Source organism: Oxyura jamaicensis, chromosome 2 (genome assembly GCF_011077185.1).
Source record: "Oxyura jamaicensis isolate SHBP4307 breed ruddy duck chromosome 2, BPBGC_Ojam_1.0, whole genome shotgun sequence".
NCBI classification, from domain to species: Eukaryota; Metazoa; Chordata; class Aves; order Anseriformes; family Anatidae; genus Oxyura; species Oxyura jamaicensis.
In genome coordinates, this window is record NC_048894.1 from 106,996,520 (window position 1) to 107,023,140 (window position 26,621).

Consider the following 26,621-nt stretch of genomic DNA (forward strand, 5'->3'; position numbering starts at 1 on the left):
TGGAGCGGAGAGGAGAGGAGAGGAGAGGAGAGGAGAGGAGAGGAGAGGAGAGGAGAGGAGAGGAGAGGAGAGGAGACGAGAGGAGAGGAGACGAGAGGAGACGAGAGGAGACGAGAGGAGAGGAGACGAGAGGAGACGAGAGGAGACGAGAGGAGAATCGTGAACTCTTCACTGTATTATTGTTCAGTCGAGTACAGTTTCTCATGCCCAAAACTGGAACCTTGTGAGTTCCAGCTATCAAATATCTAAGGGCAACACTCAGTTGCTCTGATTCCTTGAGGAAGGAGGAAGTAAAGCGAAGGTATCAGAAACACTAAAAGTACTTTCAGGTAGGACTGCCATGTTTTCCCTGTTCCCTAATCTGCAATGCTTGGGAGATTTTAACACTCATTTACTTTCACTAGAAAAGTCACAGTTAAGTTCTATTTTCTAACCTAACCTCAGTACTTAGCTACTGCTGTTCAGCCATCATGGAAGAGGAATTCTGCATCAGGAAGAGGGCCAGCACAGACTGCTTTGGGTACACAAAAAAGCATAAGAATGAAGCAGGAAAAATCTTGGTTTGAACAGAAATCTAGGAGTGTTGGAAAGGGGAAAGAGAAGACCAGAAATGCAGATAAGACTGTTCCAAAGCACAAAATGATATCTCCAGATTAATACTAGTCTCTTTTTTCATCCAGACATCAGAGATATCCAAGCTTGTTCATATTTTTTATCCACTGAGTTTTTCTCTTTAAGAGAAAATATGTATAAATACCATTGCTTTTTTTTTTCCTATATGAAAATTATTTTTAAATTTCACTGTGAGTTATTTCATACTATTTGAAATATGCCAGCCAAAATGAAGCTTCCAACTTTAGAAGTTGATCAGATCTACAGATGCTTTATCTATTCTAAGCATGTATTTTCAATGTGTTTTCTAGGATTTATTGCCATACTTCAATTTATACGTTTTCTACACATTTTCATGAATAATAATGATTTCATTGTTTAAGGACTATGTCTTCTCAGCTTTGAAGACTGGATGTAGTTCAAGGTAGTAGTCACTGAATATATTCTGCTATACATAAAACTATGAGTGTGATATTCTTATTTTGGTCCCAGAATTCAATAAATAAATAAATAAATAAATCCAGATTTAACACTATAGAGTAACACTAAACAATGAAGATTTTGTTGTGGTGGTGGTTGTTTACTCCTAAAGTAGAGTTTAATTTATTAAAATTAAGTTATTTCCTAGAGAACATCTGGGACCAGCTGCTCCAACCTTAATGAAAAACTTAAATTCTCTTCATCTGCACAATTTTGCTATTTCTTTAGGGAACATACTTCAAATACTGAAGTGAGAAATATCTATGCATCAATGGCTGTACTTGTCCTAGGGAAGGAGAAGTCCAATGGCACAGATACAGGTGGCTCATGTGCCATTAAACTCCCTCTGCCTTCTATTTTCTACTGCTTAGGTGCTCAGAAGTTCCTAGTCAAGAAAAAAAAAAATACCTGACACAGAAATAAGATAACATTTAAATCTTCTGTATCTATACTAAAAATATCAGTGGTGGGCTCACACAAATTACCACTGAAATGCATAGCTTTCCTAGGTCTTAGAAGGTTTTTGCTATCCACCACTGTGTACAATAGGGGAAAGGAAATCTTTCAAATGCCCCATGCTCCACTACTAATGGTTTATTTTGCTAGCTGTTCACATTTCTGCAATATCTTGCATAATTTGATATTTAGCTACGTAGAACTTAATTAAAATTTGTGATGTCTGAATGGGATTTAAAAAAAAAAAAAAAAAGTAAAATAAAGTAAAGTAAAGTAAAGTAAATAAAGTAAGGAAAAGGTTATGTAACTTGTCATAAGCCAGCAAATCAGTGATAACATTCTGTTAGATTTTGGATAAGTTTCAATTTATATCAGAATATTCAGAGTCTAATTTCAGGAATTGGCTAGTTAAGCCTCAGCTGAAGAAGAGCCCTTCTTTGTCTCTTAAAAATATATAAATAAATAAAATAAGAAAAACAAACAAACAAACAAACATTAAATTTGCACAAACACAAAAGAGTACAGGAAAAGAGCCTTGCTTATTTTAGAATGTGAGCAGAGTTTGAAAGCTTTATTTATTAATGTTATTAATAATAGAGGCTGGGTTTATATGTATGTGTATTTATGTATGCATATATGCAAAGTCACAAGAGAAAATGAATCAAAGACTATGTAAATATAGAATGCACCTTCAAAGAGTAAAAAAACCAGAGGTTTTTCACAGTTGTAATCTTGTCAAAGTCCCTGTTTATAAGTGTTGCAAGAGACTGGATGCCTTGGAATGCTGTATTCCACTCTTGGATCTAATTCTAACCTCCAAGAGAAATATTTTCCACTCTATTAAGCAGATTTACTGCCATGGAGAAGATAATGTTAATCTGTGATTATTTATCAAATTAGTAATGGGCACTTACCCCCTCCATACTGACAAATAGTGAGAGGATTTTCTGATCAAAGTAAGAAAATACCGTGCCATTATATCAAATACGTGTACTACAAAGTGAAACAAATGTAAACAATCTACAGATTACTTTTGTCTTACCATTAGAGAAATATCTGCATAGAAGTGGTTCAACTTACTTCTTCAGGCAGAAAGTTTCTGACTCTCTTGAAGAAGGAATACAGCATCTTCTGACAACATGACTACAGGCATTTGTAGGATTGGATGACAGCAGCACAGAGCTCACCTGCCTTGACTTCCCTGGCAAGGCATTCTAAATGATCCTGAAGCATTTTACAGCTATTCAGGTCAGCCTTTCATTTCTGTTAACATCAGTAAAGATTCTGCTCCAATTGCAATCCCTTAAATAATAATACATCTTTTTCTATAGGAGCTTGCGAACTATTATTGAAAGAACATAACAGCAAATGGGTAACCAGTACTCAGATAATTTCAGAAAGCCTATAAATAAATTACTAATACATTGCATGAAAGTAAATTTTGCTTAACTTTATATTTGTAAACATAATGTAATAGGTTGTGCCCTTAATAGAATCCTTAATGGACAAGATAGAAATTATAGGAATAAATCTGCCTTTCAATGTATTTTACATTGTCTATCTAATTTGTGTTGTCATGTTAAAGCTTATAAGATTAGAATCATATTATTTATGTCTATAACTACAGAGCAATTCATCTAGAAGAATAACGATTTGGAGGGATAAGCTTAGCAGGTCAATGTAATTCATTCAATTTGTGCGCTCATTATTTGACTTTCCTGATCAATACATGGAGAACATATATAGTGCTAGTAAGGATGTTAATAATGACTGTACAACTTGACACAAACCCCCAGCAATGAACTATTTATTTGATATAAGTCACTACACAAACACTGTGAAGACTGAATTCTTTTCACAGCAAATCTGAATAGGATTCAACCCAGTGATCTGGAAGTGAAAGGTGCCGTCCCCACTTGCTTAAGCCTTCATTTCTGTTACAAATGATTTGAAAAAGTAAATTCTGTGCTATTTTTTAACACTGTGTTGATTACCTTAAAGTAATATTATTTCTAGTACTGTTACATCTCACTAGTACATCTCACTAATGAGACCTACTAGTGGAGTTTCACATCAGGGGAAAGATCAATGCATCACTGAGGAGATGCAAACACAGAACATTTTTTTTCTTCAGTGAAAGAGAACAAGAAAGTTCCTCCTGTATGATTTCTCCCTACCAGGTGACAATCATTTTGAAGTATGGTTGAGAGCTCTTAACTGCAAATATATTCAGATATTTTTTGGTTGAACTGGCCTGCATACTCACTACCAACTTTACTACCAGCCATCACAAATTCTGGACAAGAAAACCATTATATCAAACTGCATGACATATGCAAAATGGTCTTAACTGTAGCCTGCAATTTATGTCTGTGACATGGACTTTGCAAACACTAAGATAATGAGAAGGAATCCTATATGTATATACAGTTTAATCTTATATTAAGGTGGGTTTCATTTGTTTTTCTACACAGAATTTAGACCATTAGCAGAACGCAGCACAACAGGGAAATAGACTGTGCCCTGCTGTCCTGCAATTGTTCACATGGATGAAAGAAAGCTCATAAGTGACAGTGCCAGAGTACCTTACTTGGCACAAACACTGGAGATATTCCACAACAGTTTATCTTCAGAAAAGTAAAGTTATTGGTAGTAATCTTCCCATTCATTATGTCCCTCAATAGTATTTTGATCTGTGCATTGTGGACAGAGCTCTCCACAGTATCTCTACTGTTATATCAAAAAAAAAAAAAAAAAAAAAAAAAAGATATCAAGAAATTTCATGGCTTCGCATCCCACAATACAACAGGTTGTAGCTTTCCCAGATTTTCCACTTGAGAAGATCAGGACTATTCAGACAAGTAAGCACATCTGTTTCAGTGTGCAGCTGCTACGTCTTCAATTGCAGTTTAATGAGATTCTTAAAATGTTTGGTACAGGATGCGCTTCTGATCTCCAGTGTCATTATGCAAGTCTGTTATACTGTCCCTAGCTTAAAAATGTTACAAACAGCTGTGCAGCTGAAAAAACTATTTGAAAAGCTGTTGGAGTTGCTGTCATAAGAGAAAGGTGCTGAGCAGTGAATATTCTGACTTCTCTAATGTCTAACTATCTTTAAGCATTTTCACACATCTTTTTTTACACAACAACATTGATTAAAAAAAATAATAATAAAAAATTCTATTGCCTCCTCTTCCTTTTGGGATTGGAGTCACCTGAAAGATGGAATCACACAATTCAAAACAGATAAAAGCTTTAAGCTTTAAAGGATGAGAGTGTTCAGACAATGAAACAAACTACCATTGTAAATTTTGCAATTTTCTTTACATATTCAGATCAAAATTGACTCTTCTAAAATAATAATAATAATAAAGATTATTTACTAAAGAATAAAAATTCTTATTTAAACACAGAATAGTATGGTGCTGACTCAGTGAAACAATAATGGGTTACAATTAGACTAACTTGGTAGTATATTGTGGTCTTATGTTGTAGAGTAAAATTCTCAACATATCCTAAAATAATCACTTAAATGATATTCTAATGAGAAATTTGCTTAGGAAACCCATTAGGAAACATACAATTTTAACAAATTACTAACTTTATTCCCCAGCTAGTTTTGAAAATGCAGGCCATCTTTGTGCTACATCAATGCAGATACACAGAGGACAGAGGTTTAAGGCATAAGTGTTTGAATGATTCATGTGCAAAATTGCATCAGAAAAAAAAAAAAAAAAAAGTTTATTTTATTTTACCTTTACACATCAAAAGTTTTGTGGCTGCAAATTAGCATTGAATGTGCTAAAGACCATTTTTGGAGAGAAGGAACCAAAAGAATTGGCAAAGAAAGTAGTATGATGTTGATTAGGAACATTTCTAATTGTTGTTGAATCATAAAGATTCAATTAAAAACAAAAATACAAATATTATCGATAGATTATTGATATTGGAAGTGATCACTACTTTCTAAACTAATGATAAGACTTCCTTGCTGCATTCTAAAATAATATTTTCATAATTTTTGATGATGCTTCAGAACAAAGAAATATTTTAATAATTCTTCATTCATTACCTTATAATGTTCGATATTTAAGCTGTGGAATCATTTACAAATATCAACCTTTTGTAAGATAATCTGACAGTGCTTTTTTGTTGTTGCTTTGTTGTTGTTTGGGTTGTTGTTGTTTTAAGTCTAAAATCCAAAGTCTCCTAATAAAATCTGTCACTTCAGAAATGACTTCTCTTTTCTTTATGGCCTAATCCAAAAACTTGAAATTGCATGTTTCTCTACTGCAGTCCCATGCTTTCCTCCATCCTTACATTCGATGATCAGGAACATTTTCTTGTCTGCTTCTCAGGCCGCCTAAAGTAGTTCAATTCAGGACAGTTAAACAAGCTAAACTTTGCAATGTAGTAGTTGGTCCACATTTCCATTACATGGATCATCCTTTATTGTTAGGGTAGCATTATAAACAGTTTCGTCATGTGGGAATCCACTAGGTAGAAGGAATTCCCAGACATCTCATAGAGTTGGCATTGTGTTTCATATGTACCAGTCTATCATTAGTCAACCTGCAAAAAAAAGTGCAATGAAGCCCCAGTCAGATTAAATCGTATAAGGAAAAATGTCCTTTTCTCAGTTCCTTTTTTTTTTTTTTTTTTTTTCCTGGCAGCTTGTACAGACATTTAAGTCAAGACTCAAAGTTAATTAAAATTTGGTGTGAAGAAAGTTCACATATGAAGACTAGCTTGTGCATAGCTATAAACAACAACAAACTGATGAGAATAAGCCATAATGAGCCATAAAGTCCACTCTTCTTTTGTAAAAACAAATACCGGCCTTTGTGTAACAATTTTGACATATCTGGCTCAATAATACCCAAGCCCTTAAGCCTTTTTTTTTTTTTTTTTGAGATGCTTTTTAATTGCAATCCACAGACAGTTGTTTTCACTTTAAAATAAAATAAAAAGTGTATTTAAACTTAGTAGGTTTCTTCTAATTAACAGTTTTTAAACATAACGTTAAATCAGTGCCCTGCAATAACTCAGAACTTCATGTTATTGATATTCAAAATCTTAGCTTTGTCTTCAGCTTAACAAGTTATATTATTTTTTTCCTGGAATAGTATTTTTAGTTTGTTTTGTTTGTGTGTGAGTGTATGCACATGTCTTTGTTTTTTCCCCTTCTGGAGGAATGTTTATCTTTTTAAGCCTAAAAGTTGTAACATATAACCATTTATAAATAGACACACCCCCCCCCACCCCCCCCCCCCCCCAAAAAAAAAAAAAAAAAAAAAAAAACATATACATGAAAGTGAAAATCAGGTCATTCATCACAATGAGATAAAATCATAAGTTGAACCAAGAAAACAAAATTCAGCTTCTTAGTAAGTGAGTGCATAGAATTCCTATGTCATGTAGCCATAACTATGGCTACTATAAAAATACTAAGGATGTATGAAACCCTGATTTAAATATACGTACACATCTTATACATCCACAGAAGAGATAATGTCAGGGCAGGAGGGCTGATTTGCAGTGAGGAAAAGCAATCAAAACAAACAAACAAACAAGCAAACAAAGAAGAAGAAGAAAAAAAAACAGGGCTTACTGAATGCAAAATAAAAGTGTCAAAGCCTTCTGTTTTATCATCTCTTCTACCTCTTCTACATATTTAGTTCCCCTATGCATATTATGACATTTGCAAGGAAGCCAAGGTTTTTTGTTTGTTTGTTTGTTTGTTTTATGTAAAAGCAGACTGAAAAAGAACGATTATACAGGACAGATTTTTTTTTTTTCTTTATGGATTAGAGTTGTGAAAAGAACAATTTATGTAGTTATTAATGAGATTTGGGTTTTGTTCATTGTCAGTCTTTTGGGAAAAAAGCATGTGTTTTCATTATTTCAGAGGTAATCTCATCCTGCAGTACTCTGGTCCCATGGCACATTTCAAAAATGAGTACTGTTAATGGTGACAAACTGACAGATAAAAGGAGTTCAGAAGAGAACCCTTAATACTGAAAAGTGTACTACAAAAGAACAGTGGCTGGTTCTATTGAGATAAACAACGTGATCCCAATTTCAGGACAGACTGTGTTGGAAAGTATAAAATTAGCCTGCAACCAGGCAGTCTGAGAGACAAAATGAACTTCTGATTGTTCAAAAGGGATATTAATCTCTCAAAACTTTAGTTTCAGTTGTTGAGTTAGAAAAGTGAACCTCCAGGACTGCTTTTGTAATGAGGGTGTAAAGGCTTTGGATTTTTACCGCTTCTAAGACTGGACATAGAATTTCAAAGAAAAACAAAACGTCTGTAAGCTTTGCAAAAGAAAGGTGTTAATAGTTCTTCATTATCAAGTTGCTTCACTTTACCTTTTCTGTTGACCCATTATTTTACTGACAGTTACACAATTTTAAAGAAGTCAATTGCAAATTATTTCACTACAGAATGACTTTAGTAACCTAGAGCTCCTGGGCCTTTCTGAACAACAAATTGCCTATTTCCAAGCAGAATGTACTAAGTCCAATGCAGCTTCTCTGCAGCTTCTCAATGGTCTACTATATCTATACTCCTGCTGGAGTAGAAACAGAGGGAAAAAAAAAAAAAAAAAAAAAAAACCCCCAAAAAAAATTTTTTTTTTTCCTTCAAAAAAATAAGGGGAGGGGTGGGGGGGGGGAGGGTGGAATTTTGTAAAATAGCTCCATCAGCTTTGAAGCTTGTTTTATTCACAGCTGCCAGCGTGGGTGGACCCACTACCCAGGCACTGTGAGGCAACATTTCCATTCCTGCCCCTTCTTCGGTGCAGTCTGGTGTGCACAGCTCCCTGCGCACTTGCACAAGTAACACTCCCGTCCCTGACTGGAACCACAGGGGTGACCCTCACAACCTCTGTCTGCACAGCCGAGCGCCTCCCTTTGAGACCGCCTGCCTCTGCCCAGCAGCAGGGCTAGTTCGGCTGCTGCCCCCTCCTCTGCAGACCCCTAGGTAGCCTCTCCCGCACGATCGGGGCCTTCCCACTGCTCTCCCCCAAAACGGGCGCGGGAAACGGCTGCCCTTACCTGGAGCAAACACCATGGTGCTGCCACCCCGCACCGTCAGCACCTCGGACAGCGGCCGCGCCGCTCAGCACCACGGACAGCGACAGCGCCGCTCAGCACCGCGGACAGCTCCCGGCCCCGCACCGCTCAGCACCGCGGACAGCTCCCGGCCCCGCACGGCGGCGGAGGCGGCTGCGGGCCGCGGTCCCTCCCTCCACAATGCGGCGGGGCGGGGAGGGGGCCGGGGCGCCTCCGCCGCCCGCACGGACGGACACGCACACACACACACACGCACACACACACGCACACTCAGAGCAACACCGCTGCCACAACTCGCTGCCCCGCAGCGACAGAAGCGGGAAGGGAGAGAAAGGTAATAGAGGTCTGCCCAGCAGGGAGACCGGCTAATTGCTCCTAATTACCTTTCGGCACCAGCCCCGCTGCCTGACATTTCGGGACGCGCTGCTTTCACCACAAGCTAGCAGCCTTGCTAATAGGCTCCAGCGACGCTGCACTGTGTCACGGCATTGTAGCTCTCAAAGGTTTAAATGCTGAGGAATTTATACCGTGATTTTGCAGGCCTATTAACACAGCTCTAGTGACAGAAGCACTTTGAATTATGAGGGAACAGTAATGTTCCAAAATATAAAACACGACATCACGGCAAAAAGGTAAATAAATAAATGAATAACTATGTAAAGAGGAGGAGGGCTAACAGTGTGAAATGACAAAACTTTAAAAATATTCACAACTTTTTTGTTTCACCTTTAATTTGCTTTTATTTGTAAAACCAATGCTCAGGTTTCATGGGGTCCCAGAACTTCCACAACAGTAGGAAGCATTGACAACAGTCAGATGGGACAAAATTCAGAGGAATTAACTGTTCTGTTCAACCCTACACCTGAAAGAGGTAATTTGAAAAACATTGATTAACCACGGCAGATTAGAGAAAAACAGATTAAAACGACATTTTTAGTTGGTAAATTGGCATGTAAATTTTTGCGATATGCAATGCATTTTCCAGTCACATGTTTATAATCTACAGATTTCTACAAACCTAGTTAGTTATTTTCACAAGCAAGCATTGTATACACACACAGCTTTCCAAATAAATCTGGAATAATTTAGGTATCCAAATAAGTCCTTATTCTTAAAATATGGATATAGAAATGCCCTGACTCGCTTAAATAATTCTGCCTATATACTACAGCGAGAACTCAAGAATAGCATCAATTTCAAAGTCAAGCTAATCACGTGGTGACAGTTCTATTTATTTATTTATTTATGTTTGGAACACCGTATAAGATCATGTCTGGTTGAGAAGGCCTTCAAGATTTATCTTTACATACCATTTCTCGTATCTGATTTCTGAATGTTCACAAGATCTTCCCTTTATCATTTTCAGCTTCGTTATTGCCATTTGTTCCTCTCTTCTGCCTCGTATTTCAAAGATTCAATTTCACTTCTCTCAGAAAGCAACTCAATTAACTAACTCAAAGATTCTAACTCTGACTGTTTAGAAATAGTGTTGTTTAAGTATGCTGCCTTTAAAAATCTTTATTCTAACCCTTTTTTCATCTATTGTTGGTTTGTACCCACCTTAAATCTGAGAAATAATAGCATACCTATGAACTTAGAAAAAATTCTAGTACAAGTAGCCCACATAAAATACAGATGGAAAAAATCAGCTCTGTTATGAGAAAGACAAAAGGTACCCTATAATCTTTAGAAAAACAGGACTTTTGGAAAGACTGTAGGAAAATTCATACTGGTATTTTTTATGATGTATCTGTTACATGGCCTCTGTATACTTCACTCGTGTGTTCAATGGAGAGTCAGTCTTCATGGAAAAAAATGTTAACCCACTTTTCTCTAAAATAAAATAAAATAAACAAAAACACATCAAATCTATAATTTCTATTTTATACATCCTCAAAGGAAATTAGGTGTGTTTCCAAGACAGTGGGTTATGGTGGTACAGTTTCTAAAAAGATATTAAAAGACATTAAAAACAGTAAGTATGTTTCAGTGATCAAAAAGTTTGTAACCCACCTGAAATATTCTGAGGGTATCTTTGACTTTGTAATTGAATCTACAACTTTTTGGTAAAAGAATACAGATCATTAGCCATAACGTTCCGCACACATCTTTAACTGATATCTGCATTTAATCTAATGAATTACTGGGAATAGGCATGTTTTATTATAGAATCTTTAATTTTTCTTGCTCAAGTTGAAAGCTACCAGCAATTAATGTTTTCTGACTGAAGCAAAGATGATATACTGGGCTTCTTTTTTTTCGTTCAGCTAAAATGTTTTCAAATTCCACATTTGGTCACAGGTTCAGCGGCACAAAAATCACTGAAATAGGTGCACAGCACACAGTTCTGTTGTAAATTGTCACCTCAGATGAAATACTGATGGAGGAAAAATTTTCCTCCAATTTATAAAATCTTGGAAGGGACAGCAGTAAGCAAAATGTGCAGTTAATGCAACACAATAATGAAAACAAATAGTGCACTAATAATTATGCTCATTCATCTTCAGATCAGTGGAAAACAACATCAGTTAAGCTCAGTTACTCAAAAAAGCCCCTGAGAGTGAAGCATAGTGCTAAAAATGAGGTTATATAATTAAAATACAATACATGACCTTGTTCTTTTAACACCTTCAGAAAACAGAAAATATGAAAACACAGAGAAAAGTATCGTATATATCTTTACCATTAATTATAATGTAATTATAAAAGCATCTAAAATTACTTAGATGAATATTTGAAGTGTTAAAATTACAATTTGTACAGAGTGGATCATAATGTTCAGTGTCCTAGATTTAAACTAGAACAATTAATGCCTCTGTGATTAATATGTCTCTACCAAACAGATGTAGGGAATAAACAGAGTAGGGAAAAGAGAAAAATCTAAACAGGTAGAAGTATCATTCTCCTGAAAGAAAGGAATTAATAAAAAGCCAGTTACCTTTCCATGAGTACTCCAGAAGAACAGCAATGCACAGACTTCCAGCGGCCCAAGACACAAGACCTTAAAAGCCAGCAACAAGAACATGCAACATTTTCAGAGACAGGAGAAAGTGAACACTATTAGTTTAAAGACAAATGTGGCCATAAGAGTTTCAATGCATTAGCCTATTCATTTTTCTTAATTAATTTGATAAACTACATATTAGTAGAGGCTCAAGATTTACAAACATGGATATGTTTTAGAGTCTAGGAGAAACACCGATACTGTTTAACCTTTTTTTTTTTTTTTTTTTTTCTTAATTTAAATATCACAGAAATGAGTCCACACCGGGACTTCTCACAGCAAGTAAAGAGATCCAAAAAGTCCCATACCCATCTAGGGAATCTCTGTAGCTTCCCTAGATTCTCCATCTAGGAAATCTGTGATACACAGCTGCCATTACATCATCTGAATGCTTCACACCCATTAATGATTTCATCTTCCAACAGTCCCATCAGAAATTGGTATCTTTATGTTACAAATGGAAGTGAAAATTATAGAGAAGCTGAACCCAAAGCAAAAGCTAACCAATAAGAAATAAAGACCTAGATAAATTTAGAAGGTCTAAATATGAGACTGAATGATTCATCTCAAGCATCACCACACATGCAACAGCGGAAAAATCAATGAAGCCAAAGTAAGCAGCTGCTCCCACCTGCCACACCTTTGTAGACAACCAGCCCCTCCACTGAGACAGATGAATGAATCACAGTCCAAAAACCAGAGCCTTTAGATCACACTGGAATTATGTTATACAGCAAGGAATTCAGTCCAGTCAAGTCCTAGGCTAATGGATCTAGCAGAGACACTGTGAAACATAGGAAGAGACTTTAAAGGATCTCACATACAACTCATGACAGGGACAAGGACATACCATTCTACACCACTCTAAAGACTCATACGATAGGTTGGGAGTATGCCCTAGAAAAATTCTCATCTTCAAGCCTTTTCTGTTTTACCAGTATAACATGTCCATTAGGATAAAACTGACTACTTTTGCATTTATCCCTCTCTTTTGTATTAAAGGTGTTTAAGACTATGATCATACCACAACTTGTTGGTGTCTGTAACTTGCCTTAAGTCATAAAATTAGGCATATGCAAGAGTCTTTAAAAAACCTAAAAGAAGAGACACAAAAAAAAGAAAAAAAAAAAAAAGCATTTATGACTCCTGTCAAAAAGCTAAAGTGAAAAAAGGCAGCTTTAAAATAAATGGAAAAAAAAAATCAAATTTGCTAGTATTTCACTAGACTTTGATAAATTCAAATATGACATTTTAGTAAATGCAAATAACCTAAATGTTAAACTACATGCTTAATTTAATACTCAGAGAACAAAAATACATTTAATATGTAAATGTAAAAATAACCATTTTAACATGTTAGTAAACAGCTTAGATTGGTTCAGAAGGGGAAACTGTATTGAACTGCTAAAGGTCAGAAACATAACATACAAACACTAAATATATAACACTGTTTCCTAACTTGTTCTGTAGAGCCAAAAAGATGGGATTTTAGCCATCATGCATAGCTAAAAATTAAAATGTATACTTATTTGGCCTGATTGTTCAAACTACATTTGTAAACATCAAAAGAAAAGATATTATAAGGTAACACAAAAGAAAGACATAACAGTAGAGTGTCAAAAGTCTGAAGTTAGCAGGATTCACACAGAAAAAACCATGCTCAACTGAAAAATATCTATAGTACGACATCACTACTCTAACAGAATTTATCACATCCATCAGATCCGGACTGCCCTCTGACTGCATTTAATCAGTCCTTACAATGATGGGAAACTTACAGTCATACAACTGGATACGAGAAAAGTTAATGACTGAATTGGAAGATTAAACTTAAGTTTCATATTGAAAACATTTATTAACTCTGTTAAAACTGATAATTGTTAACTTTAATTATAACATTTCTGTTTTACCAGACATGTATTTAGAATGGAAGCTATGACATTTTTAAATAAGAATTTCTGGTTTATTTCAGTTTCAAATTTTGCAGACTGAAAGGCAAACTCTAGTATGAGTAAACTTGCCTTTCATGCACTTCACAAACTGTAGGTTTTAATAGTTGCCATGCATTTAGGTCTACTACCTGTTAGTAGACATATAAGCAAGCTTAATCATATTCAGACCTCTTACTAATCTGACATATAAAAGCAAGGGTATAGCTGATCCTACATATGAAGTACATGAATCAAATTTTTTCCCTTATTTGATTTAAGATCAAATACCAGAACAAAGATTAATTCCAGAAACAAAGTTAGAATATATTTGTTTTTTAAAAAAATATCAAGTCTCACTTTAATGGAAACATTTAATGAGTTCTTACAGCTTTTCAGGAATACAAGGTTTCATGTAAATTACTAAAAGGTTTAAGACTGAAAACTCAGACCACTGCTACAAAGTTTAAGTCTCAAAATCCTGGTTTAAACTCTATTTTATGTTTTAAGAGCAAGCATATAATAGGAGTCATTGCTATAAATCGTATTGGAAAACTTGAAAACTTTCCTGGATGGATAGGTAAAATATTACTGGGTAAAATAACAAAATCAGTAACAGCTGTAATATAAAATAAGGTATCTTTTAAAAAGAAAATATTTAAATGCTGGCACTACAGATGGGGAAAAAAGACTTGTTAAAAGTAAAGCACAGAAAATTGTAAGAAATATCAGAGAACAGAACTAATTTCTGAGTAAGAACTTTTCACTGAAAGAAGGCAACTCTAGAACAAGAAAGCCTTCTGCAGCACCTGCTACACAACTGAAGAATTACATTTAAAACTCTTTAATCCAAAGAACCAAATTTAAATATAAAAGTATCTATGCTTTTTATAGCCAGGTCTTCAAACGGATCCATACTTACCTGTACCTGGAAGGAAATAAAAATCACTCATTAAAAAATCTTCAAGTTTAACAGAGAAGACTAAACTAGAAAGACAGAAAAAAAAAAAAAAAAAAAAAAAAAAGGTCTGATTTCTTTACATGAAATCAGCCGGTATCACCTGATAAAACATGGTATCTGTGCATAACTGTAGACTTGGTTTATATTATTTGCAAAAGCTAAAAAGACTGATAAATTTTACACATTAAGAGTGATCTAAATAGACTTAGAGAATATTGTTTACTTCTAAAATTCGTAAAAATTAATCAATGCTGAAAAAAAATATTTTTTCATCCTCTTGGGCTTACAGTTTTATCCTTCAGTGAGTTAAATGTCTACTGTCTTTTTAACTATTCTTTTCTCTTTAATCTGAGCAATTTGCCACAATTCAATGCTTTGTAGGATAACTAGGTGAGAGACAAGCAGGACTCAGAGTAATCTACATAGTAACAAAACAAAAACCAAAAAATTTAAACTTCCAAATTCTATTCCACCCCCCCCTCAAAAAAAATATATATATATATGTATATAATAAAAAAAAAAATAATCAGAAAACAAGCAAAAGGAAAGAAAGAAATGAAGCATACACATTTCTCAAGTTTACTAGCAGTAGATTTTGCACAGGACTTATGTCAGTATTTCTGATGTCTGGTTGCCTCTCACAAACACTTTGCAACAAATGCTGTATTTTAGCAGCTTGTGTTGAATGTCGTACCAAAATTGGATAAATCCTGCTCCATTCTGTCTCCTAACTAGCTATGTGCTCCTGCCACTTACCTTGAATCAAATCTAATGTACTGGTTCAACAAGGTAGGCCAACTTAAATCTAACTCACTGAAGCACTGAATTGCTCTATTATAGAAACTCACTCAATTGCCTTAACATAAAGCCCCAAAAGTCATTAAACAAGGCAAACAAGAGGGAGGAAATGGGTGCAAAAGGCACCAGCTACAGGGGAAAGGAGAGAACATGCTTGCCCCTCTTAGTAACAATTTGAAGCTTTACTATGGCAAGTGAAACTCAAAGGTGCTGTCCTAGAAGGTAGTCCCACTATGGCCAAAGTCCATGCAACTTGGGGTGGTTCCTCCACTGACCCTAGCAATGGGGCAGTCATGTTCATGGTGCTGCACTTCAGGGAGCTAACAAGCTTAAAAAAAAATAGCTTCAAAAGAGCTCTTAGTTTTCGGGTGCTTCAGCTCTCTACAAAGAAGTTCACCAAGATATTATTCCACAAGTGCTGCTGCAGACCCAACAGTAAATTGCAGCAAACCTAAATCAGGTTGTCTGAAATTGCCATGGATCTGAAACCCTGACCTTCTTTAAGATTTTCCCTTAATTTGCAAACAAGGAAACATCTCATGATTTACCTCTGGCTTGGATGTGAAGCCTACAGCTTCATGCATTACCTCTCTGTTATCACGTAGAACAGATAAATAGACTTGAGTTAAAAAGAGTGCTAGGCCTGTTCCTATGACTTAAGAACATTGAGTATAGATTGCCTTTGGACTCAAGGGGAGAGCCAGTAGCTTACTTTAAGGCACAGAGTATACAGCATATTAAATAATATGCATGATATTAGTTCCATGAAAGTTCTAGGCATAGTAAATTCTACCCAGAAAAACAGCTGAAGTACCATGCAGCTTCACTTGAAACTCTCTGTCCTGAAAAGTCTTCAAAAGGAAAGAATTCAGCAAGAAAAAAACGAGGAAAAAGAATATAATTTAGGAATGGGATTTGTCCAGACAAGATAAGAGGGTGGCTATATAAGACAGAGCGAGCTGTCACTCATTTCACTACAGCTGAAATGAGAAGGTGGTCCTGCTCCTTCCTGTTTACCCTCATTCCTTTTTCTGTCTGAATACCTTCACCACTTATCTTACACTGACACAGAAATTCACCAGACACCTCTAGGAGTTGGAAGGGGAGAAGGAACAAAACTCTCCCTTCCAACAGAATTAAGATTTACCACAGAGTCTGCCTTGCTATCCCTTTAGAAGACTGTCTTCTCAAAAAACAACAACAACAAAAACACAAAAAAACAAGGTTTATAATAGAAAAAAGAAAAATCAAAATCAATGCTTAATTTTTGAAACAAACATAGAGAAATATCATATCACATTGCAAACTGTCTTTCCATATAGCATAAGCCACTTTCTATTCACTTTACCTCTTTGCAAAGTAAACAGATCAAAGTCTATCAGGATGTGAGAAAAGCATTCCTTAACGCCCTAGGCAGAATTCAAGAAAAAATTAATTATTTTGTAACAGGAAATAGGGGAATGATAATGAGCTTATGAATACCCCAGTAAAAACGACCAAACAAAAACCAACAACAACAAAAACGCACCAGGACAAAATGCTTAGGTAAAGACAGTCAGTACAACTAGATACTTCTATTGCAATAGATCTCCATCAAAAGATACTTCATGGCTTTCACACACAGGAAAAATATCTGTACACAGATTCTAAATATAGCAGTTAAGGTAATGAAAACAAAACAAAGTATCATCTTAGGCGAATGACTTCTTAAGCAAGGGAAAATGTTCTTAAATACAACCAACCCTATAAACGGTAAATAAAAATTTGAATTTAATTTGTATTAGAGCTGAATAAATTCAAGTTTGAGAACATTTTTTTCACAGTATGTACTTGATTTTACTCCAACTCTTCTCCCTAACTTTGCCCATGCAACCTTAAACACAACAGAAACACGTTCACAAGCTTTGACTGTTTGCAAAATAGAACCAACTAGCATCTTCATAAGACATACAGTCCTGAAAACTCTACTTTGTAAACTACAATGATTCTGACAAGTACAAAATAGCAATAAATAGCATAATTGATAATTTCCCTTGAAGAGAAACCCCTGCCTGAAGTTTCACAGTATCTTGTATATTTCCATTTCCAATTTCAAGAGCAGAAGGAAAATAATGTTTTTGTCCGAGTACCTCCTCTTGCCTGAGCACATTGCAATGCCACTAAAAGGGTTTGTTCTTATAAGCACTGCCTGTGGTATCTGTGAACCTGAAGAAAAATAAATAAATAAATAAAAAATCTCTATTAGGGAAGAATGAAAAGCTAAAATTGAGCTTCCCTGCAGCTAACTTGCTTGCACACACAGATTACTCAAATGTATAAATAGCCCATTGGGAGGAGGCCCAAAATCTACAAAAGTAAGCAGTGTGCTTTTATTTTATTATTGTTTTTTAAACAGAATGATTTTGCATCAGAAAATATTTTTCCCTAAAATGGAAGAATTTAAATTATCATTCTTCATAATTTTTATAATTTTATGATTCCATGAAGACCATCTATATTCAAGGCACTTTCCATTGATTTCTTTTACTTCTACATTAAAATGCAGCTTTAAATCTAAATGCATGCATAGCATGTAATATGTGATTATTATCACTTGTATTTATCCAAAGTGGCTCAATATTGTGAAAAAGAAAATACATTTGGAATTTTTCAGTAAGAATTTCAACCTCTTGTTAGCATCACTCATGACTTTCGGTTTTGTATTCTTTCAAAAGCTACAGAATTTTAAATATAGATATGTATCTTAGATACATATACATCATATATAAATACATATATGGATATATAGGTTATCCTAGAAGGAATCTGGTACACAAGTACACAGCATTTGTGCTGTTGGCCAAGCCTTTTGATATCCATAAACAAAATAGGTTAGGCTTGGAACAACTTTATTCAGACAATCTACATGTTTTTCAAATTTATCTGTATAAAATTAGATACTTAGCTACAGATTATTGAGGATCAGAAATACTTCAGAAGTCTATTTCTATCTTAAAGAGCTCTCAACACGACTGCGCTCTTCTGTTCATATTGAAATTGTTGAAGTCCATAAACTTTCAGAGTTTTATAAATATCTAAAGGATTGGGGTCTGCAAATAAGAAAACATAAAAGGACAGTGGAGAGAAATACTTTAAAAAACCCAACAACATATCAATATTATATAAATCGCCATTTTTAGCTTTTCTATTATTTCAGATTCCTTGTATTACACTTAAGAATCATTCCTGAGAAGAGATGTCTCGACTCTCATGACACATATTTAACAAAATCTTTTCATGGAAGTCCTCCGTCTGTTCTAAAATGAATGCTATTATAATTTAGATCTATATAAAGACACATGACAGACCAACTGCTGTAATGGAATTTTTAATGATACTTTTCTGGCTTACTGGGCATACTACTGTGAACTGTGGACTAACTGAAAAAGATGAAAATTCTCTAAAACTGTCTTTACATTCTAGGTAGAATTACACTATTCTGTACTGCTTTGTAAATGCTTACTTTAAGAAAAATCATATGCTGTTAGTGGCAGATGTACTACTTTATTTCAGCTATACGCTGCTTCTGTACGACAGAGGGGTGCTTGAATTGATAAAAGACTTAAGAAAAGATAATCTGTCTCTAAAAATACATTCTAAGCTTAGATATTATCTGACATTTTATTCTATATCTCAACCAACTCTATTAATTTAAGTAACCTTACTCACTGGAATTATGAAGGCAGCCCTAAAAGTACATTTAAATTAGAAAATTGGGACCAAATCTCCAAAAACCCTGCAGACTGGGTAAATAGCAAAATTTTCAGTAGTATTTTGCAGCTTACATGAACAAACAGAAGCTGAACTCTTCAAATTTTTGCTACTCAAATCAGCATGAGGCATTTTCTTTCACATGACAACCTCTAAATATCTCATCTCTGACCTAAACCTGTTTTTTCAAATATTAAAACAGAAAATGAAAACTCAAATACTCAACTGTGAAGTGCTTCATTTTCTAATGTTTGTTTAAATATTGGTAAGAAGGGTTTGTAGAAGACGGGTTGGGGAGTGGAGAAGGGCTGGAAGGTATTCTTCTTTCATATGTTCTCTTTGTTCTTTTTGTCTTTAGAGAACACTTGTTTTTAAGAGCACACAGTCAAAATCACAGAATAGCAAAGTTCTTATTCAAGTATTTCTTTTCACTGTAGATTATTTAGTCTTTTAAATCATAAAGAATCTTAATTAAACTGGTATACTTCCTTAGCATTTGGATCTTTTTGCAACTCAGGAGACTTTGGGTTAGCATCTCAACTGGTGTCAATCACACAGACCCATTTGGGTCACCAGAAATCAACTGATACGTTGTTGCATTATACATACAGGTGTGTATATATATATATAAGCCTTGAACATGTAAATGGGTATTTATATACTTAACACATGGAGAGTTCCGTTGAAGCCACTTGGCCACATGTCACCGTAACATGGACAGACTTTCAGCATAAGCCAGAGTTTTTGCTATCCTCTGTATATGAAAGACATTACTGACTTGGTTTTCAAAACAGTAGATGGAGAAGTGTATATTTAGGACTAATTCAATGCATGCTATTTTTGCTACTTAATTAAATATATATGTATCATATTTAACGTAATTCTAGCCATCCATGTTTCTATACCATTCTGTCATTCTTGCACTCACACTAGTTAGCTAATCTGTCCCTGTGTCTGCAGACCTTGTTAGGAACATTAGGCTAGTCTGGTCCCAGTAAGTCAAAAAAATTCCCATTAACTGAACAGGATCTCATTTATTTTCTTGTAAGTTCTGAAAGAAATCATCATTCTTGTAAAAACAAAAATAAAACTTTGCCCATTCCTCAATCAGTCCAGCTCATAGCTATTTATCATGCTGGAAAACCTCTGTGGCTTTGAGCTGACATACATCTGCTCCTGTACGTAGCATCTTTTGGTTCAGCCAGAAGCTGGGAGCAGTGATGTCTTCAGATGCAGTTCACACTCAGATCCCCATAGTACATAAGCTACAACCCCTTCAGAAGGTATACACATAACAGGAGTAACTTAAAATACATTGCCAATAGCATACAGCTGAGGTTACTTCCTAAGACCTCTTCCGGAACTTTAAACTGATTTTTTTTTTTTAATTATTCTAAGCCCTGTCTTGGGGAAGGGAATTTTGGGGGGGGGGGGGAGGGGGGAGGGGGAGGAAAAAAAAAGAAAAAAAAAAAGAGGAGGAGAGGAGGTAGGAAGGGAGCGGAAGGGAGGCTTAAGCATTCATGAACAATACTGTTGTTGTTGATCTCTGGAAAATACAGTGGTTTTCTGACTCCTTTGCAGGTAAAAACTAGTAAGCCTAGGAACTAAACTAGGAGTCTACGCTCCTTTGGAAACCTATGACATGGGAGTAACTCCATTGTTCTTATTTAATTTGTTCCTATGGCAGAGTGTGTTAAGGCCAAGTCTCATGTAAAGTGTTTATGCCATGCCCAAGACACATGTTGCCACATTTGTTCCTGCTTCTGAATACTGCTGTATCAGAGTACATAAAATATCAGTCTGTCTCAATTTTAAAATGCTACAAGCATCTTGCAACCCTTAGAGCTGTAACCTTATATACCTCTTACAGGTATAAGCTTAAAGGATAGCAAAACCTACTCTGATGTAAAGTCTAGTGTTATTACACTTCTGGTTGTCTTTCAATGCATTCCTGCTTTCCTGTAAGTTTCAAATTCACAACCTGATTGCTTGTGCACACGTCAGACAGAGGGATGTTTTCTTCTGTACGCCTTGAGCTCTCTTACCATTCAAGTGTTCATTTATTACTTCCCTAGCATTCCAAAAAACACCACCAAAGTTAAAGAGGCTCTTCAGAGGTTGTAGAGCTTACCCTGCAGCTTCAAGGTAGAATTAACTATATTTAAACCATTCCTAAGATGTTTGTCTACCCGATCTTGAATACCACCAGTACCAGATATTTCAGCACCTCTCCAGGAATTTTGTACTAATAATTCATTATTCTACCCCTTAGAAATCTTTCGTAATGTCTATTCTAAATGTAATTTAAGTTCATTACCTCTTGCACTCTTTGTAATAGACCTAGAGAATTTTTTTCACCTTTTATGCTTCTGTAGTCTTTTCACAACAGATTTGTTTTATGTAGACTTAACCACCCCAATTTTATCACCTAAGAAAAAAATGAACAAAAGATAAGAAAACATAGCAAGACTACTATACTTAGAAAGAAAAAAGTAGATCCCATTCTGGACCTACTATCTTTATCTGTGATCATACACAATAAAACATTTTAACAATGGTCATTTATCATGTTCCTCAAGAGAACCAATAAAATGCAATGAATACACATCCTCTGATGTTGCACAGATACAAAATGTATAGTTTGTTTACAAACTAATATTACTGAATGTAAAATGAAGCAACATTTTAAAAAAATATATTGGTAAAAGTCCAAAGTTTACATTTTCTAAAATATTAACTTCGTGTTTTATTTACAGACCAGCTTTCAAACGATTATTGGCATTTTAAGATAATTGCTTAACCTGATGGGTACATGTATAAAATGAAACTGTAAAACAAACAAACAAAAACAATGAGCAAAGTTTCATATAACAGTTCCAAAAACGCTATTTTCCATTTCTATGTAGAAAAGCAAAATGTGATCTACCACGCAGTAACTTACCAGAACCTGGTCTAACACTTCAACACGCTATAGGTTTCGCAAATGACCAATGTTATCCAACCACGTGCCCAAGAGTGCATTGTTTGCCCATTCCAACTTCAAATGAAGTGTTGACAACAGTTGTAATATTTACAAATTTAAAATAAAGGCTCAAAATCCCTTTGGATCACATTATCACTGTTATTGTGTCTTCTCTTGTTGACTACACATAGCAGACTGCAATCCAAAGACTACGTATTTTGCTGACTCTGTGAGTTAACGGTTAAATTAGCAGCATCTACCTCAGCTCGTCTGGAAAAAAAAAAAACAAACAAAAAAAAAACAAAAAACAGGCAACTCTAAGTAACAGACTAATAGTGAACACTGATTCTGAACCAGTTATGACTGAAATCACCCACTGAAGTCTCCCTCTCGCTGAGAGGTGGCGTGCCAGAGGGTGGAAGCTTTGAACCTTAGCAGGACCTATTAGCTGGTGTGACAAGATATAAAAACCCAGTCTGAACATTGCCGCCGGGTATGCGATAGCCCATGGCTGTGCTCTGAAACTCTGGAGGTCTGGCAGTGAATCCCAGTCACTCACCAGTGCACCTAATTCTCCTGTGCTGCCAGAAATACTCCTTTGCCTTAACTGTGCTAGGTTAGGTGAAGTGAAAGCTGCATAATAAAAACTACAGCCTCAGGCTGTATTAGCTTTAACTCGTTTCTATGGGCCCGAGTAAGGAGAGTATCTCCTTCTCCATGATGCACTCTTTTTCCTTTGTGGCTCCGTCCCATCTCCTGGGGCCATTTCTAAAATGAACATAGAAACAAACGAGTCAGACTCTTTTTCCCCACAGCAGAAAGGACTAGTGAGTGCAGTGACCCTTCTTCTTTGCCAGCCTGGACCACTGTGAATAATGCCATTTTTTCAGGAAAGCAAGTACTTCCTAGTCCATAAAACTTGCCACCTCAACTAAAATGAGAGGATATTTGAGGGAGTGGAATAAGAAGCAATTTTGATTTGATCACAGCCCTCCAGTACACTCTATGGTACCAACCTCTAGCACCTACCTTTGGTGAAAAAAGGAGGAATTAAAGAACCTAGGGAACCAACGGTTGTTTCTCAAAAACTGTAGGTATAGCACCTTCAAAGCTATGAAAAACAAGTATTTCCTTTCCATGTTTGTTATGTTCTGAGATCTCGGCATTTTAAAACATAACTCACTGATTTGGATGTCTATACCATATGCAGTATTCCATACTGGATGAAACAAAGCATCAGCCACTGACGATCCTTCTTTTATAGAGAACTTGATCATACTCTTAAATTAAATCAGGTATTAGTGCATTGTACTGCTAACGACAACAAAACTATTTTATATTCTAAGAATACCCATCTCGGAAATATTTGAAAATACCTAACCAAGCAATTCTTTGTGTTCCTATGTAGCATTCAAATCCTCTAAAAATAGTTGTGTTTTTTTTTTTTTTTGGAAAAGATAATTATCAGTCTAAATGTATACCAACAATAGATTTTGTTCAATTTCTTATATTATTTCTGATAAATTTTCTGTGTTTTTTTTTTTTTTTTTTAACTACAAGCTATAGTTTCTAATTGCTGCTCTGCTTCAGCAGCCATAGCTGCTGCCTGTAATTGTTCTGTTTCACTCTGGATGGAATTGGCTGTAGTAACTTGTTTTCTTTCACTGTGCATATTGTTCTCGTGCCTTTTTAGATCAGATGCTTTAGCAAATGCTTTAGTGCAGGAACTGCAGACAAAAGGTTTCTCTCCTCGGTGTCTTCTTTCATGGTCTTTGAGGTGGGACTTGTGCTTGAAAGCTTTATCACACATATGGCATGCAAATGGCCTCTCGTTACTGTGAACTCTTTCATGCTTTTTTAAATCTGGTGCCCGAATAAAAGACTTTCCACATACCTCGCAACTGTAAGGCTTGTAACCTGTGTGTATTTTCAGATGCTCTTTCAAATGAGCTTGTGTGGTAAAGCCCTTTGTACACATTTCACAAACAAATGGTCTATCAGCAGTGTGTAGCTTTTCATGTTTTCTCAGTCGTGCTTCATCAGAAAAGGTCTTACCACAAGCCTGACATACAATGTGTTCCCTGTGACCATAAAGCAAATATTCAAACTTCATATCACCAGCTGCTGTCGTCCAGCCTGGTGTCTGTTCATCTTTCACCTCACTTATGCCATCATTAAATGTCAAAGCCTGAGGGGTTTGGGATCCTAAGTCTTTTGATTCGGTTGTTTCCATGGGCTCTACCTCTTGGCCATAGCAATTTACTTTTCGAACCTCTTCACTTCCCAGCTCTTTCAGAATCGCCTCCTGAACTCTCAGGGTAGTGGTAGGTGATTTTCCATCTTCCTGACTGGGGGGAGTTCCTTCCACTGTCACATCGGATGGACTGTCATCGTGATCTCCAATCTCTTCCACCTCATCGTCTTGGGTATCGTTAGGTTCCCCAATAGGACGGTTTATTTTTAGACAGTACTTGTTCTTGGACTGCGTGTTTTCTTCGGGACTAGATACATCACGCTTCTGAGTGCAGAGTTTATCTAGAAAGCGAATACCAAGAATCTGGCCTGAAGACATCATCAAATTTACATCCTCTTTCTTAACAGAAATCTTTGCAGTGTACATGTAATTGAGAACCTCCTCAAAAATATCAGAACGAAGAAAATCTATTTCTATTACTGATGAACTATCGACTTCTAGTTTTTTGAAAAGCTTTTTGAAGTAGGTACTGCAGGCAGCAAGCACACACCTATGTGCTCTGAACTTAACATCTTCAACCACAATAGCTATGTCACAGAATTCTCCTTCCAAACGTTGTTCGTTTAATGTTTTCAGGAACACAGTTTTGTGATCATCATCATTGTACTTAATGGTTTCAGACATACTGATGAAAAACTCCTGTAAAATAACAAGGAAAGGTTTTGTAATAAAGTAGTTTAAACCATAAAATCCCGACAGCTGATGCCATTTACACTCCAAAAGAATTGCCAGCTAAATTTTTTAACTTAACAGAACCAGGAAAAGCTTTTCAGAGTAAAAAAACATTACTATTAAACCTCTTTTAAATTTTTGAATATATGAAGAATATTGTAAATATAAATAAGTAACTGCAAATACAAAAATCTCTCCCTATATTACACACCTTATAGGACCCATAGTTACTTATAGAGGATACTTTTTGCATTAATAATTTATTCAGATATTAATTCACTCATCCACAATTGAAAACTTTCTCTGTGAAGCTGTGATTCCTTGTAAATGTGTGATCCAACTGCAGGCGAAGTCATTCTTGTAACTAAAACTTCATACTGAAAACGGTATAGGAAAAACTCTAAACGTGTCAGCACAGCAAAATAAAATGTGAAATACGGAATATACCTCCTGCCTTATAATAACCAAGTATACCTCATGCCTTACCATGAACAATGCAGGAAATTTTCTGAACAAATGGTTATTAAATATTTGACAGATGATTAACCCTTACAATGGCCCACCTTCAGCCTGAAAGAGAGAAAGATAGAAACATTTTAAGAAATGATAAAATATATTCCATAAGTTATTTTAAATTAGCGCGTTAAAACACAGTATTTTCCATTATTTACAATGATCCTGTATACACTTAAAATGCCCTGTTTTTCAGATTGATCCTACCAGTGACAGTGTGTAAATTGATCTGACAGTACTGGTGTCATGAACTAGGCATTTACTTTCCTCTGGCTTCTACGTTTCCCTGACTCTGCTTTCTTGCTACTTACTTTGGACTGGAGCTGAAAGACAGAAAAACTTCTACAGGAATCAACACAGTTAAACTATTAAGCCATCAGAAAGACTAAGTGACTGAATTCTGCCGAATTACTGAGCTGACCAAGCCCAGGAGAGAGTGGCAAGCAGACAAAGCAGCTCAAAGGACGGCATGTTGGGCTGCAGATGGATGAATAGAGATGGATGCAGAGAGACCACGGACACCAGATCTTCAAAGAAACAATGGAGATACTTGAATGGCAGAGGGATAGTGAAAAATACAGAGTTTCCATCATTCAATCCCAGTCTCCCACTGGCAGCCACTTGTGGTAGGGACAGGAAACGCACTGTAGAGGAGGGTAATCTAACAGTTGGTTCGAACACCTCCCTCCTTCACCTCACCTGCAGCTACAGGGCGCTCGGCTCCTAAACTCCCACTTATCCTCATTTTTCTTTGACCACGCGTGAAACGGAAGCAGCTGGCAGGTACGCAGCTGCCGCGTTTTAACACAGCGTGGAAACAGCCAGCACCTTACAAATGTGTTTGCGGGCCTGGCATTGCTGCACGTGGTGCCACCGACAAGAAAACAAGTCAAAAAAAAAAAAAAAAAAGAGGAAAACCAAAATTATTTTCGTTGTCCTATGTAACCAGATGCTGAGATAGCCGGGAAGGAAGTGTACTGGTATTTGAAATACACAAAACCAAGAAACCTTGTGTGTGTTTTCCTGGGCTCCGCCGCCCCAGGAGGCGGCATTAACCCCGCACCGACGCGGGCAGGACCAGTGGCTATCCCAACGGGGTCTGCTGGGAGCTCGCTGCCGGCCGGGTGAGGCACGGCTTCCTTTCTGAACCAGCA

The 26,621-nt window shown here is 36.0% G+C and overlaps 2 protein-coding genes and 1 long non-coding RNA gene across 3 annotated transcripts in view; all 3 read right to left on the reverse strand.

The window, feature by feature from the left end:
* AKAIN1 (A-kinase anchor inhibitor 1) overlaps positions 1-8,823 on the reverse strand; it is a 20,814-nt gene extending 11,991 nt beyond the window's left edge. Inside the window, exon 1 of the mRNA XM_035318563.1 lies at positions 8,608-8,823. Coding sequence (XP_035174454.1) covers positions 8,608-8,623 — 16 coding nt within the window. The 5' untranslated portion in view covers positions 8,624-8,823. The remainder of the gene's footprint in view (positions 1-8,607) is intronic.
* A 1,021-nt stretch (positions 8,824-9,844) lies between these two features.
* Positions 9,845-19,128, reverse strand: LOC118162400. The gene is made up of 2 exons (XR_004748436.1): positions 17,446-19,128; positions 9,845-11,626 (listed from the first exon to the last, which is right to left on the reverse strand). It is a non-coding gene; the product is annotated as an uncharacterized LOC118162400 (long non-coding RNA).
* Positions 19,129-21,543: 2,415 nt separating this feature from the next.
* On the reverse strand, positions 21,544-25,587 carry ZBTB14 (zinc finger and BTB domain containing 14). Its single transcript, XM_035318521.1, has 2 exons — positions 25,441-25,587; positions 21,544-24,921 (listed from the first exon to the last, which is right to left on the reverse strand). The coding sequence occupies exons 1-2, from the start codon at positions 25,441-25,443 to the stop codon at positions 23,578-23,580; spliced, it is 1,347 nt and encodes a 448-aa protein (XP_035174412.1). The 5' UTR covers positions 25,444-25,587; the 3' UTR covers positions 21,544-23,577.
* Between the last annotated feature and the right edge of the window lie 1,034 nt (positions 25,588-26,621).